The following is a 16,777-nucleotide window of genomic DNA, read 5'->3' on the forward strand; positions in this document are numbered from 1 at the left end:
TATAAATCATCAAAAGAAGAATTTCCTGCTTCTTCTAGACAAAACCATCATCTCTATATATACCCTAGCCTGTTATTCTTGTTTCTAGGCTGTTTTGAAAGTGTTTTGCTGTTTAGGAGTTTATATTTAACGAGAGCAGACAGAGTGAATTCTAGCTCTCTCCCTCTCTGTGGCTAGCTGGGACCAGTGCAGCCAAGGCAGAGAAGGGTGCTGTGTGTCCTGCTGACCCACCCTGCAAATGAGAGGGTGCTGTGGTGCAGTGGCTGCGTCTAATTACTACCAAACAGCTGCAAACACACAGTGCTACAGCAAAAAGGGGCCCAGCCATACTGCCAGACCAGGGGACAAGCCCTACAGTGTGGGGAGGCCACAGGCAGCCCGCTGTGCTCCTCGCTACCCTCAGCTCACTCCCACGCCATGAGGCCCCCACTGCAGCCCAGTGCTCCTGCTGCCTCATCAACTTCTCTGGCTGAAATTGCAGGGTGGCAGGGGAATCATGTCTGTAAATATGACCGCACTGACAAAGAAATGTCATGGTCCCTGTTCAGCTGGCGGGGACTTTAGGGAGGGAGGTATGTCTGTTTAGATCCATGCACACCATGACAGTTGCAAAACTCAGGCAAGGCAGGACAGAAAACAGAAGACGACTGTAACCTTCAGACAGGTAAAGAAAGGACTGAATTGTCACTATACTAAAGGAGGATGCACACAAGTGAAAATCTTGAGATAAATTTGATTGTGATCTGCTTTTTAAAAAAATGTTTTCAAATGGATTGAGCTATTAATCAAGCTTAAATTTCAATCACGATTTTAGGTTCATACGATCACGTAAACAAAATAATTCTTGGTGTTATGGGTGAAGATTATATGATGAAATAAAAAGCTTTAAACGTCAAACTTGTATAAAAATGCTTGTGAGAGATCAAAGACATAAAGATTGAGAGCTAAATATCTCTCTAGGTACTTAGTTACCCAACCAGATAGAAAAAAGATAGATAAAAAGCAATGTGACACTCACCTGCCTGTTCCTCTCGTCCATGATTCTGGTGATCTGTATCTTCTTCCGCCCCATGGCTGGATCCTTTCTTGTCTCTCTGACACCTAAACAATATCAGAAAAACTACACGATTTCTTCCCCCTCTCTCCTAGCACATCGTGCAATGGTCTCTCTTCTGTTTCACGCTCTCTCCTCTGTCTTCCCCACACCACAATCTGCAGGAGGACAAAACACAACGACAGAGAGAAAGGGATGGGGTAAGAAGGTTGACTGGACACTCAATGACTTCTCAGGCACTTCGAAGAACCTGAGTGTCTGTTTTCTGTTCCCAAACACATTCAGAAAGCGTAAGACCCACACGGTGTGAACTTTATCTCCTCATTCTACACTTGGACAAGAGCTTAAGTAACAAAGGTGTCACTTATGGGGCAACCATACAAGGAAAACTGAAAGGCTGAAGAGTAAATGATAAAATGCATTCAGAGTATGACTGCTTCTAAGCAAAGTTGACCTAACTGATAAATCTACAACTGAAGGTTCAGGGATGGACATTATGCACCTTTTTGTGAAGTGAAGACAGTGGTTAGCATTAATTGACTTTAAGGTGAGACTTCCTTTTCTGTTGAGTGTTTATGTCTTCAATGTAAAAGCTGTCAATTCTTCTACCCACTGAGTAGCACCATTTATTTGATGGGCCTCAGTTCAACTAAATGTAAAAAACTGCAGCATTACTCAAACTCACTTACGCAGAAGACTCCAAAACAATAGACCAATTTCAAAGTGATTGAGGGGAATACATTTTGCAGGAAAAACACATCATAATGCAAATTTGTAACAGGTAGTCAAGCTTTGTCAGGTCTGACCTTATAAGTAGAGGAAAACTTCAAAACTGCTGATCTGTTTCAAGAAGAGAGGGGGTCTCTCAATCAGTCAGTTTAGCTGCTGACTGGCATTACAGTCTTTCAACTGGTTAAAAGAACTGACACTTCCTGTGTGACAGCAGTGATAATACAAAGGAAGAATGTGGCATGAAAAACCATGTTCTGTCTTTGTATTTGCCTAGTAACGTCACCACATGGGCAACCTCTGAGGTGCAGAACTTCCTTGGAATCATTCGTGAAGAGAAGGAACTGGACAGTCAGGTACGAACAAAATAAGAAAAAAACAACATACTGTATGTAGGGTGTAGTGGTTCACAAAGGTTGAGGTTCACTTCGTACCTTGGTTTAAAGGTGACGTTTTGGTACAGGTTTGGTTCATTGATAAAAAAAGGAACATAAAGTCCCAGATTTATAATTCTAGGTTTCCCTCACTTATTATCATGATTATTATTATTGTTATCTAAACTAGCATAACTGAAGCTTATACTTTGGTCCATCTAGAGTTATTTAGAACTATCACTGATAGTTGGGACAGTCTGTGATTTATTAAATACGGATAAAAAAAGCAACACAGAAAATAACCTCATATCTCCTGATTTAAAAAATTTAAAGTAAATACAACTTACATGCAAATTAAAATATGTGCATTTTGTTACCTTTTTCTGTATCGTATAGTAATGGCCTGATAAAATTAGATAATTGAATCGAGTTTGCTAAAAGCACATAAAAAAACCTAAAAGATAACTCTTTAAAATTGTTTTTTGTTTGTTTTTAAAAACTTTAACACTAGGGGCTGCATCATTTTCCTGGGGGCTGGCAGAAAAACTTCCACGAAAAATCCAAGAGAAGGAAAATTGACTGTTAATGTTCACACATGCAACCCGCCCTGAAAGTTTTAGGAAATTAACTGGAGTTTAGTGCATGTGTGAATACGCTTTAGAACATTTGATCTCCATATATTGTGATTGTTTTATGACGTTATGTTCATCTTCTTAGAAAAGTTTGTCTACCTCACCCTGCCTGTAAAGACAACATAGCAACACTTCCTGAGCTGACCCACCTAATGCCAGCTTTGCCCTTAAGATGATTAAGAGAGCACCCAGTCCGGGGTGACAGTTGTTGAAATCTCCTGGGCTGGAGAAGAAGCCATAGGGGGTGAGGAGGAGGCGTGGTGGAGGGGGAGTATTCCCACATGAGCTTGTAACTTGGCCAGTGTTTCAGACCACACTGTGCCCCAGGGAACATCTAACTCTGTCCTGTCTCTGCTTCTCTGCAAGAAGAGATATAGCCTCCTCCCTGGAGACACATCCATCACTTAGACCCAGCAAATAGACCCAGCAAATAGAAAATGTCTAAACAACTACAATCCCCCTGAGTATGAATGTAGAAAGGTTAACAACCAGGGCTATTAGATATAGTCAGCAGTTGTGAAGGGAGGAAGCCAGGGGCCGAATTGGCAGAGAAAACGAAAATGACCAGTTCCAGTGGCACACAGTCATTATGGGTTACAGATGGACTGGCATTATGGTGTCTGGCTGTCTGAATCGGGGCTCCACTGAAGAGAAAACTCGACTGAGATCACCTCGCTAACTACCCACGCGCGGCCGTCTGAGCCAGGGAAGAAACCGCCTGAACCCCTGCAAAGAATTTCCCCAAACCACATCACAACAGGCCAGGGAGAGATTTGTTCATTCACTATTTCACACACACAGTAACAGAGGAGTGTTTAAATTAGAGCAAGGTCAGAGGGGGTTCAGCTCCCTTGAAGTCATACCTTAGACATCCTGGGAACAGGAGTGGTACAAGCTGCAGAGAGTGTTGGAATTATGTAACAACTCACATCCTTATGAAATATGGAGCGTTTAATTTATGAGGTCGAGGTCAGAAAGTCAACCCCTTTTATTTTTTAAAGTTTGTATTATTACAAAAACGTGATGTAATAGGATTTTCTTGTTGTTTTGGTGCAGTCAATGACCTTTTGAATTTATGTTCTGTCTTTGAATTCTTACACACGGGTTTATAGTGGTACAACATTTCATCTGTGGGCAAAGTGCCATGATGATGTTTAAGAGGAGTTTATCTGTGATGAATTAATACAACATAATTTGATGAAGTTTTTTTATGAAAAGAAACCCCTTAAGATAATTTATATGCTCAAATGATTTAAATAATGTGAGCATAAGCAACAGTTTGATGCCATCCTAACAACCATTTTCTCCAAAATGTGCAGTTTTGCTCATTTTTTTCATCTTCTAAAACTGAACATCAACATCCAGATGGTCTTTCATACACACGTGTGCACATCTTTTCCTATCTCTACAAAGACAAGCTGTCACAACAGGACAGTTCAGCTCTTGGGGCACAAAAGACCGTGTCATGACTTTTACAGGGATTCAGAGTGACAGGCTGAGTGGGCCTTCAGACTGCAGGTGTGCTGCAAAACAAACTCAGGATCCACATTCATAGAAAGTTATTCGAAAACACATCTGCCAAAGCCTCATTTTAATGATCTATTTCAGCTAATAGTGGGGTTCATCATATCTTATCATATGACTATAGATCAAATAATAGAATTTGTTTCTCCAGATCTAAATGGGACATTTCAGCTGGCACCACTAGGCAGATAGACATGTCAGAAGATAGTCAGATTATAAAGGACAATGTCAACTCTGTAGCAGACAATGTGTTTGTGTGTGAGACTCCGGCTCTTCTTGAGTGTTAGAGCAAGACAGAGTATCTGCTGATAGTCTTAAGCATGTGCTGCATGTGTTTGTGTGCGCATGTGCATGCACATGTATGTATACGTGTGTAGGTGCTTTGGTAAGAAATGGAGACAGAGAGATAAATATGAAAAAAGAAGGGAAAGGGTGAAAAGCAGGCCTAGAAGATGAAGAAGGAGAACAGCCACAGGGCTATGATTTCACCCTAATAAATACAAACAACCACATAATTCAGTGTTATTTTAAAAGTCACACCCCAGTAATAAGTCCTGATTCTGCTGAAAAATGACAATTTAGATCAGCTAAAAAAAACAAGCAGCATGGGTGGTGAATGAAACATTAGCTAAGATAAATTATTAATCTTATTATTTGATTGTTTTTTAAGTTCCTAATTTTAGGTATTTTTCAACAAATGCAAGCAATAAATCATTCTATATTATAACCAACACAATATTAGATCGGTTGAGGACAGGACCATAAAAAAAAATACATATCTAATAGTGATTATTTTAACCCCTATTGCAAACTTAGCATGAATTGCACTAAATGGAGTGATCATTTTTATGTCATTCTCATTTTGATTAAGAAAAAGCACACAAAAATGGGCAAGCAGGATTTTTTGTAAAATGTTATTTGAAAAAAATCACACCACATGACTCACTTTTGGGATATAAAGCCATTCTGTGTGGGTCACAGATGTGTGCCATGAAAAAACATGTGTCAAAAGTCTATGATGCGCTTTTATTTTGAAATCTGAAATCCAAATTGTCATTTTTTTTTATAAGAACATTTTTTTATGATTGAAAATTGTAAAAATCTTGGTCACGACTTGTCATTAAGGAGGCTATGATGGGTTTTAAGTAGATCAGTTGAGAACCACTGGTGTAGATAAAATCTCTGCTCTAAAATGTTTTTAACTGGTACTTTGACACAGATTTCAGGTGAAAGAAACACTGCACATTCTGGGATTTGAAAATTGCAGCAGGTCATATTACAATTTAATGTACATTTGAAATTATTTACCCTGCACTAGTAGCAAAGCGATGAGGGTGAAGTTCAAGCACATAAGCCATGTGATGACAGGTTATGACATCTCCTGTCATAAGGAGGGGTTGACTGACCGGTTTGATGGGGACGGTCTGTACAGACACAATTACACTAGGGGTGTAATGGTTTTTGTATTTGTCCTGAACCGTCACGGTTCAGTGCACACAAATAAGTCAGAACATTAAGAAAAAGAAAAGAAAAGAAATGTGACAGCATTTACCCGTCAAACTTGGTGGCAGTAATGCTGCTAAGTTTTTCCTAACTGCTATTAAACCACCAATGAAGAAGAGGAAGTAGCTGGCAAAACACACAAAGAAGAAGAGTGGGCTTCCTGCTCCTGCTGCAAGAGAGGAAGAGCAGTGAGACCCGCTGCACTGTTCTCCCACTCCTCATCACCGCACTTTTTAAAAAAAGCTTCTGGATGTGAAAGCAGAGAGTGTCGAACATATTACCGCTTCCAAAACATCTGAAAGACTATGAATAGACTGGTAGAAGTAAAAAAAAAAAAATGCAAGTATTCCCTGCACCGGCTTTTGAATGCAAGCAGTGTTACAGCATTCTTTCTAAATCGTAAAGATGCATTGCTCTAAAAAGCAAGTATTTCATTTTGCCTTTTCATGTCTATTTTTAATTTTTCAAGTCATGATATTAGGCTGTTTTCTGTTTTGTTTTTAATTTTGCTTATTTTTTGTTTTCCTCTTTTTTTGTCTAATGTTAAATATATCACAGGCTGTACCAACTTTTATGGATAGTTCCTGATAACACTAGACGGATCAAAGTATTGATTGATTGATTGATTCAAATGCATATTTCAAACATTTTTTTAAGTGTAAGCTGTGCTAACATTAATAAAAGAAAAAATAAAAAGGTTGATTTTTCATTCAAATTTGGCGACAGGTTTGTCGTCATGACTTTTTGGTCAAATTTTGAGTCGTTTCCCCCGAGGTCGATATTTTGCTCAAGTGTTTTGCTACAACATCTGTTCACTGTAATGTTTTTAATTTCAATCTTTGAAATTCTTAAAGCAACATCTTGCCATTCATTTTGATGGGATATTTTCAACCAGAAATGGGCAGAGTTGGCATCATTCTGGCAAAGTACCCTGATTGATTGTACTTATTCTACTTCCAAACATGCTCTAGCCACTTACAAAAACTCTCAGTTGTAGTGTAGGATCATCTTCCCTAAATGCTAACTTTGGCACACACTGAAAAAAACTCAGTGGGGTTGAAAGTCACAGGCAGCACAGCTTCTTATCATGTCTATTTAAAGACCTTGATATGATCCACCTAGTCCCCTATGATATAAACCAGTCCAGCACTTCTGAAAGTTGCTTACCAAACGTTTGTAACACATAAATCAATGCTGAGAGAACATGTCGCCATAGGAACGACCACATCAGCCTGACAGAAAGTCAATATGACACGTCTAACAGCACGACTGCCCTCCTTACTGTACCTTCTGTTGAGTACACTGGCAGATCTGAAATGCACCGTGTCTATGGAAGTAACTCAGCTATGCATTTGTGTCTGACTACAACCACTCTGATTCTCTGTGATGAGGTGCGAGACTGGTCAGGTGAAAGGAGGGCCAGTCTGCCTCCTCTTCCTCCCTAAAGACACAGCATGGAGACATCGGGAGGCTTGGTGACAGGCCTGGCCCTTCCACAATCAATAAAACATGCTCAATTCCCAGCATAATTACTGGACCCAGCACGGCCTCCTCCTACTCTTTTAGTAAGCAAAGTTGAGGCATTGCTCCCTCATCTCTTGTCCTATTTTAAAGGTAACATAAAGTTACAGAGTGGATTTATGTTTCAGAGTTTATCTAATGAGCAAAAAAGAGTCCAGTGATGTTGTTTACAGACATATAATGACAGCACTTTAATCCAAACATCTTAAATGTACAAAAACTTTAATCCCATCTTAATTGTTGAAAAGAAGCACCCACTGAAGGTGATGGACACAAGCCAAAGTCTCGAGCAAAGCCGTGACAGTTGTGCTTCCTGTGCAGGCCGGCGTTAGCCTCAGTATCCTACCACAGGCCGTGGGCAGACAAGACTCAACTTCCTGCCCCTCCGCTTCCTGTTATTCATGACCCTTCTACATGCCCTCTGCAGGGGGAGTCACAGGGAGTGACGGAGAGGAGGAAGAAAGGGAGGGACCACCTTGGGGACACCCTTCCCCTCTGATCCTTCCCCTTATTACCTTCCTGAATGTGAGTCCGAGACTAAACAACAACAGAGGCTCATCTCTTGTGGCTTGGCTCTGCTGGCTTATTATGTTTACTGGAAGGATCATTACACAGGCTGGTCGACGTGCACATTAGCCGCTTACTTTACAATTAGCAGGCAGAGGCCTCTCCTTGTTATTCCAGTGCTTCACCCATTACATAAGAGTGAATCACAGCTCTCCATACACAGGTTAATATACATTTAAGCAAATGGCAGAACATTTCTGATGCTGTAATCTGATGCTCATTGAAAGAGCGATTCTGTGAAATACTCCATGACAACATTTAAAAGTGTATCGAACCCAAAGTGTCAACACTGTGGCTCAGTTACGTTTAGACACAAAGCAAGGCACCCTAAATCCACACTTTTACCGATTTGCTTCAATGGAGCCTTGACACCAGCGCAGCAGGAAATGAACATCCACCTCTTTGTTCTTGCTTTCATCAGGAGGTGCTGCACCTGTAAATGGGGGCTGTTGGCCTGAGGGGAGTGGAGGCAAGCCAGCCCTCTCACGCTCTCTCTCCAGCTTCCCCTTTTGTGTGAGCGTGCTTATCTCCCTCTCCAGCAGTGAAAGGCAGGATTGTGGCCCCAGCAGCATCACTAGTGTTAATGTCTCCTGATGCTAATCTGACACACGGCTGATCCCTCAACAACCACTTTCTCCATTCCCTCTTTTAAACCCTCCCCCTTCTTTTCTTTAGCTCTTTATTCTTCTTTCTCATGATTTCTGTCTTCCCTTTTCTTTCTCGGTTTCTTTGAACTCATGTTATACATTCCCTCACCTCAGTTTCCAAGGCAACTAATGAGATATAATTAATAAGAGCTATTGCAACGGCATGCGAACAAAAAAGTGAAAAAGGAGGCTTTGAGAAATGTGGAGAGGTGGAGTAGTCTGCAAAACACTGACTTTCTGCAGCACTTCCTCTGCAAAGCCATGCTTAAGGTGACACATGTCTTCCTGAGGTAAATAACATTTAAAGGAGAGGTTAAAAAGATAACAACATGAATACCTACAGGGTGTTGAAAGAAAATCAAATACATAAGAAAACCCTGCAGGCCAACATCCTGACATCGTAGACTTGAGAGTGGTAAATGTTTCATAGATTTGCTTACAGATTTAAACCTCCATACGAAGGTCATCTTTCTCGTCTTATTCCATTAAGCAGTATATTTTCTCCACTTATTAAATCAGACTAAAACCAACTCAATCAAGTAAGATATAAAAACGCATTGTTCAAAAGGAGACAGTGACCTGCGTGGTGGGGACACGCACAAAGCCAGCAGTGAGAGGCTGCACTGAAATGGCAGCCAGGCAGACAGCGAGTGGTTAATCTGCCCTGATGACTGGTAGCTCAGTCCAACTCTCCAATGAACCAGCTGTAATCCCACATTGGATCAATGCAAGTTCAAACAATCCTCCACGCTGCTAGCACCTTGCCTGGGCTGGGGGATGGTGTTGTAAGACAGGGACCGGGAGACGGAAAGCTACTTATCACCTCCAAAATGACATCAAAAGGAAAGAAAACCCCACAGGATGAACCTGCTCTCGCTGAGAAAGTGTTTCTGAGCTACATGGATGAGTGAATGGAAATGATGTTGCTCTTCAGATAAACACCAGACGTGTATCCAATCTACGAAATCAGAACGGGTTGATATAACAACCAATAACCAAAGGACATCACATGCTGACAGCATTAGCAGACAGACATCCTCCATCTCACTCTCACTGTGCTGTCAGGGGATGAGAGGACTATGCAAGGTGACTTTGACTAAGTGCCTTGGGGTTTCATGAGAAAACGCCATTGACATTACATTAATTTCATGTCTCTTTTTTAACTGACTTAAAGCCGCAGAGCCCTGGATAGCAGAGAAGAAAGGAAAAAGACATTTTTTGCTTTAGCTTTAAGGCAGCTGAGAAATAAAGGCCAGGAAGCAAACAGAGTGACAAACATCTGCTAGTGACTTCTAGCTTACTTTAAGAGTTGTTCAACAGACGAATGAGAGATTAGTAAGACAGAACTAGAAAAATGCAAGTCAGAAAGTTTCCACTGAACTTCACAGCAGGTGTGTATGAAAAAGAAAGACAGAAAACAAGAGAGAAAGAGAGAGATAGGGGAAGACAGTATGAGTGTGTTAAGTGTGTGGAATGATGTAAAGGAAACAAGACTAAAAGAAGCGTCCCGCGCCCATCCCATCCCACCTCTGTGGTAGTGTGCGGCAGCGGCGTTGTAACATAATTACTGCTGGGACACTTCTATTCCCAATGATCCATTTGCGTCAGTCAGGTTTTCGAGCGCAGCCAATGAGTGGATTCTCAGTTTCTCAAGGATAAAAAGATGACCCTCTCCGAATAGTTATATCCATTTCATGTGAAAAAGCTCCTCTCCTTCTCAAGGTAAATCCCCTGATGCACATTTGAGTGAAACTTTAAAGAACAAAGAAAATTATGATAACTTTCTTGATGCAAGGGTAGGCTGATAAATTATGTCTCATTAAAAATGAATGTGCTTGACATCTGAGAATTCGTAGACATACATGGCAGTTACTTTAGCATTATACTATAGTCTTAATCGCTGCCTCCAAAGTATATCACCATTACATTCAAGCCACATGTGTAAGAAACTGGAAGAGGAACCAGTGGTCAATGAAAAACTTTGAAGGTCATTTAATAATAGTGGAATTTTGTCCAAAACCGTTCAAGATTTAAAGAAAAACTTCAGCTTGCTTCATGTCAAATTAATGTATTTCATTTTATCCAACGGGCTCAAACTAAACGTAGACACACCCACCTGCCACGAGAAGCCAGGGTAGTTTTTTAAAACTACTGCCCTTCTGGCACAATGTTTTCAACTCTGACATTAACAAATGCTTACTGTATCAGCATCTTGTTGGAACAGCTTGGTTTAGCACTATTTTGATACAGAAAATATATATAAAGTTGCCCAAAAGGCTGTGTCAGGTTAAACCCATATTCAACCAAATCAATTATCAATTCTATTCATTGTTATTGACAGCTTTTCAAGCTTTCGAATCATATAGTTAACTTTTTCTACACTTATTACCTCTGCCAAGGAGGTTATGTGATTGGGTGGGTTTGTCCGTTTGTTTGATTGTTTGTTTGTTTGTTAGCAACATAACTCAAAAAGTCATGGACAGATTTTCATGAAATTTTCAAGAAATGTCAGAAATGGCATAAGGAAGAACTGATTAGATTTTGGGACTGATCCGGATCACCATCTGGATCCAAGAATTTTTTAAAGGATTCTGTTCTATTGGGAGATAGGGCCAATGGCGGAGGTCTGCGCTGTCACCACTTTACACAAGGAGATGGCGGACATGAGTTGATAGAGTTTGAAAGATGCATGCCCGGTCGAGGAGACGAGTCAGAGCATAACAGAGAGAAAGACAGCGAATTGTAGCGAAAATACTCACAATGCTGGGAGGAATAGAGGAATATTTACCCTCTGCCATGACTTCCACACGTAGCGAAGCCAATGCTTTGCCTCACCGTGTCTCCACCCCACTGGGGAGGGAGTAACCAGCGAATTAGATTTTGGGAGTGATCCGGATCACCGTCTGGATCCAGGAATATTTTTAAAGGATTCTGCATTATTGGGAGATAGGGCTAATGGCGGAGGTCTGTGCTCTCTGAGTGCTTTTCTAGTCTTTATAGAGTGGTTCAGTCATGACGTAATTTTGTAGGCAAACCCAGAAGTTAGCGTCGCATGGGTTCTCTCAGCGTTGAGCCTATGGGATTTTTTAATGGGCTTTTGGATTATTCCTGAAAATAAGATCTGTGTCCAATAAAAGTTTATGAAACTTGCATGTTTTGTTCGTAAAGGTAAACTTCATAAATTGATAATATAAGCATCATATCTGGTTTGTAAATCTAACTGATGAAAGTAAAGAGCTAACATCATGCTACATTGAACTACAACACAGTCATCTGAATTTAACATCATCACCCATGGGTACAAGTGGACAGCCGGCTCATTTGCTGCACTTTGGATGATGACGTATAGTCTTCCTGGCAAATGCTGTAGTCCTCGTTAGCTGTCTTTTAGCAACCGCCTTTATAAAGACGTGAAAAGACACACAATTCAAAGGTGGGGCATGTTTCAGATGTATCTAATGTTGTAGCATAAAACGTTAAACTCTCTTGAGCTTGTGTTCACTAAAAACCTTATGTCAGGCATTTAACCAAAAACTCATTCAAAAATCCCATAGACTTTCAGACGAGGGAACCAGAAGTGCTAAAATGCTAGCTCACTTCTGCATTTCAGGACTCATTCCTGCACCAATCTATAGTAGTGATTACTGTAGCCTATATTTGAAATGATAATGTAGGCTAATTCTTCATTGTTTGAGCATTTATCGCTTGGGGCAGTATCATTCATGGGCTCATTACATGTTTACATTTAACCAGAGACCCCAAAAATCAGAAACATCACTGCCACACTCAAGGATTGTGGGTGTTGTAGTAGTTTTGGCTGAGATTGTGAATCCACTGATTTTCTTAAAATGAGGTTGATATCTTGCAAACTTTTGTCTTCTACAGTAGTATACATCATCGTTTCACTCTCAGGTAGCTCATAGTAAGTCTAACTTGGACACAATAATATGGCTAATACCCCATAACACATTAGCTAGCCCGCTAGCATGCTAACAGTACAACATCCGCTACATCATGTTACTTGAATTCTGAAAAATCAAGTCTGATTCTACATTTGCATGAATGCCTCTTTAAGACCAGGTACCAGCTGATTTTTTGAGATTCTTTAACACCTTCAGAAAAACTGTTGTTCAAACACTTCTGAGATTTCACAGATCGCCGGGTAATTTTTTAACAAACTCAAGAGGCTAAGCTCTGTGAATCCCATTAAAGGATGATGAATGAAGGCTCAGTCTAGCATCTAAACAACTTTTTTTCTCACAGAACCACAAAGTTAAGCATCACTGTGCTTCACTGAAAAAGGTCTCTATTAACTTAACCTCCCGACCCTGGCGAATTATTCCTAATCAGCCAATCTACAGTATGTTGTGCTTTATCTGTGAAATGCAACTGACACACAAATGACCAGCTACTCACTTCATATTAAAGCCACTGGTTTAACAAAGTATATCTCTGAGCTAGAGCCCTCCATCAGCCACATTCCTTATGACAGGATGTCAGTTTAACAAGTCAGTGTCTTGACATGGCACAACATCAGTATTCAGGACTCCTTATGGATGAACACTTCCTGTGTCATAATTTCACTGCCAAGACAAAGATAGAAGTTACACCTCTGGGTGAATTTCACTACTTCACTGTTTGTTTTTTGTTATAAGCATCTGTGGAAAAAATCATTAGAAATCTTCCCTTTAATCCAACAACTCAAGACAGACACCCAAACCCACACAGAAACAGTGTGAAACTAAGTCATACATGGTGCTAGAGTTTTAGTCATTTCTGTGGTATTTTAGGGTGGAACCGTGGCCTGATATTGTGCGATGGCATGCGCCCATTTGCATGGTTGTCTATCATCAGATGGACTCCTCACCAGGGAGCAATAATAATGCCAACGCCATGGGGAGCAACAGTCCCCCTCCCTCCCAGGATCCCTGCGAGCTGTGTTAAGTGCCATGGCAGCCTTTTGATGTTGCACAGACCGCAACTCAGAAATGGTAAACAGAGAAGATGAACCGAGATCTTCCTCCGGGGGGAATCCACAGTGTAAGGATATTAGGGACGTCATGCATAATGTGTCTCAGCAGCAGCAGCGCCACATTTACAGGATCCCAACACATCTTTGGATGAACTGTGGACCCAGATTAGACAACCAGATTTCAGATATTCATTTCTCCTACAGATTTTGATGAACAGCAGGAAGATTTAAGTGAATAAATGAGAGCAAAGCTTTTTATTTACATACATATACTGTCCATATTGTTTCAGATTACTCCCTGCCTTCAGAGAATGTGTTTTTAATGGAAAAAAAATTAAAAATCTGAAGATAAATATTTGATTTTTCTTCCCATTTTTATCTTCCACTCGATGCCTCTTTCCCACAGTGTTCCATTACATAAAAGGTTTATGCAATCTGAGCAGTGAGGATGGCCATGAGTCATAACAACAGTGAAAGGGGCTGGCTAAAGTAGCATTGATTTTTTTCTTACAAATTTTTGTTATAGAATTAGTCTGTTCGTGGCATTTCACAGGACTGATATTGAAATATCTTGTCTATTTCCAAGAGTAAAATCAGAAACTTTTGTGTAACGTGGCAATAAGACAGATTTGAATCAGTCTAATTTGTTAAAAGTCTGTTCTAACAGTCAACATATCCATCTTAATGTCTGTCTGATGTAGAAACTCGGCTGACATCAATGAGCAGCACTCACTTAGGGGGTTTTTCTGCAGTTGTAGCCAACAGTTACTCCCAAATCAGATGATGTGTGCTAGCTGTCACATGAACACTGTGTGCAAACAGTGTGATGGAGAGAGAGGGAGACGGACTGAAAAAGTGAAAGGAAGAGAGACCCCCACAGGCCCTGCTGCTGCTCGCCTCTCCAGGAATCTTTTCAGTCAAACTGTTTGCCGATAGCCTCTGGTCCCGAGTCCCTGGGCCAGCCTCCCGCTGACGAATGCCGCACCACCCCCTCGTCTTCTCCTGAACCCCTACATACGTTCTGAGCACCTCTGGCAGTCGGACCAGCGACTTAGGGATGAGGAGAGGAGGCAAACAAAATTGAGAACAACACAGTCTGACATGATTACAGGCTGGCAACAGCTCACCGGTGGAAACACAACACCGTTTTCTACGAGATTTACAGCCCACAGCACACAGATGGAAAGTGGACTGGGAGAAAGGGAGAGGACAGACGGGCAGACGCACAAACAGCGGGCAGACTCAACACCTCGCTCGAAATCACAGTCACATTATAGAGAGCTGGGATCTAGAGACTGACAATGCAATGACAATACTCGCTTTATGCCCTTGATTTTCAAAGGAGACTGGTTTTACTTGAGTTAATTCTTAGATATGGACAGAAGTAGAATAAAGAGAGCTATATTTGAAATATTGTTCACTAACAATGGGAAATCCTTAGACGACAAACAAAGGTAGGAGCTGCTTGCAATTTAAAAACCAGTCTCATAATGGGATTCTGTTTAAATTGCATTAGCAGGTATTGAGTACTGAAAGAATGCCAGTCAGTGTACCAATGTAAACAAGTCTCTCGAAAAATCAGCTGATTCAACCATTGTGTGAAGATAAAAAATCAGCTGTATGATGCCAGTAGATGGTGTAATATTATTTGAGTCAAGCAAAATGTAAGCACTTACTGGTTTTCCAACAGTATTTTTATTTTTTAAATTGAACTAGAACAAAGAGAAGAGGAACTTGTATTGGCCAATGATGTTTGTTTAGTGTCTGAGAGGAAAAAATGGTAGCAGAACATCTGTGCTAAAAGATATACCTGATTGAGGTTATAGTTTCCCAAAAATCAAGCATATAGCAGTAGCTCAGACAGGCCATGGAGTTGAGCGCTGCCATATATTTGAGATCACCGGATCTCACGCAAGCCCTCATCAGCTGACGGCCAGCTGATTCGCTCTAAGCATGCTGCTGGCTAATTACTCTCATGCTGCCCTACGTAAACCGCTCTAGCCTGGCTATGCTTTGCTGCTGCCTCTACAAGCTGCTTTTTTGCAATGTTCCTCCACCCCAGCAACTCCTTTATGTTATATCTGACTTCACTAACATCATTCTGTTGTCACTGATGCCTGCTCTACTCTGAGGTTTTTTGCCACTTCTCTCCCTGCCTTAGACTTTCCTTGCAGGCACAGGAAAGGCCAGAACATGTGTTGTCCCTGCTTGATGCCTTCCCAAAACAGCCACACCACCAAATATGAATAACGGCAATGAGAGCAAAAAATAATAACTCTTAATAAGAGAAAAAATGTATAACCGCAAATCATGTATGTTTCTTGACAAAGTGGTCCTGACTGAAATTATTATTATCCCGAATCCGCAGACAGAACTACAGTTAAGTATAACAAGTTTTTAACTTGTGCACTAGCTGAAAAGAAACCCCATCAGGCACTGAAGTGTTCATGCTGCTGGAGTTCAGCCCTCACAGCAGAGAGGAAGGCAACCTTGAACCAGCAGTCAGAGCCCTGGGGTGGACTGGAGCAGCTTCTACACGGCAGCCGGGGCTGGGTCACTTCCCCTTCCCAGTTCATAAGGATGATGTGTGCTGCAGAATAATGGGAGGAATCACATCCCCCACATTGCTCCTCAGACAAACAGAAAAACAACAATATCGCAGGCCAGGCCTCCTTCCTGCAGCGCGGGAGGCCAAAGGGCCAGCACAGCAGCTGCTGGAGATCTGAGTCCTCCTTCCAGTAGCTACAGGACTTTCAGTCAATGTGCTCGCAGCAGGAGCTGACACACAGGTCTCACAGCTGGATTTACTACACCAGCCATCAATAAACACACGCTTTGATGGGTAAAATAATATGAAGTTTGTTTAAGGTAAAAGGCTAAAGCTGTTTCATATAGAAATATTATTTTGGCTTTCTGTTGATTTCTGATAGCGATGCCTTAACTTTAGTACTGGCCAATAAAGAAAACTCTCCAATACTGCTGTTTTGTTTTGGTTTTTAATCACGTATTATGTCTACCAGGGGTTGCCCAATTATCGACCTGGCTGATTATTGAGGCTGATATTTTGCATTTGGATACTCGTGGACATAATTAATCCCAAAATGACTTTGGTACCACTGCAAAATGCATCTTCCCCTCTGGCTTTATTTTCACTTTCCACAATGTCTAGTGTACAACAGCCTGATTGGCTAGATGTTACATGACTACTTGCCAATCAAAACATAAGCCTGGGTGCCACTGACACAATAAGTGTA

General features: G+C 41.1%; 1 protein-coding gene across 14 annotated transcripts in view; it reads right to left on the bottom strand.

Annotated features, from left to right (window-relative positions):
• The window catches only part of mef2aa (myocyte enhancer factor 2aa), an 88,389-nt gene that overhangs the window by 55,758 nt on the left and 15,854 nt on the right, over positions 1-16,777 (bottom strand). For all 14 annotated transcript variants that reach the window (XM_041796448.1, XM_041796453.1, XM_041796451.1 and 11 more), the window contains one exon: positions 1,019-1,212. In XM_041796448.1, coding sequence (XP_041652382.1) covers positions 1,019-1,072 — 54 coding nt within the window. In that variant the 5' untranslated portion in view covers positions 1,073-1,212. The remainder of the gene's footprint in view (positions 1-1,018; positions 1,213-16,777) is intronic.

The sequence above is a fragment of the Cheilinus undulatus genome, linkage group 9 (assembly GCF_018320785.1).
Source record: "Cheilinus undulatus linkage group 9, ASM1832078v1, whole genome shotgun sequence".
Taxonomy (NCBI): domain Eukaryota; kingdom Metazoa; phylum Chordata; class Actinopteri; order Labriformes; family Labridae; genus Cheilinus; species Cheilinus undulatus.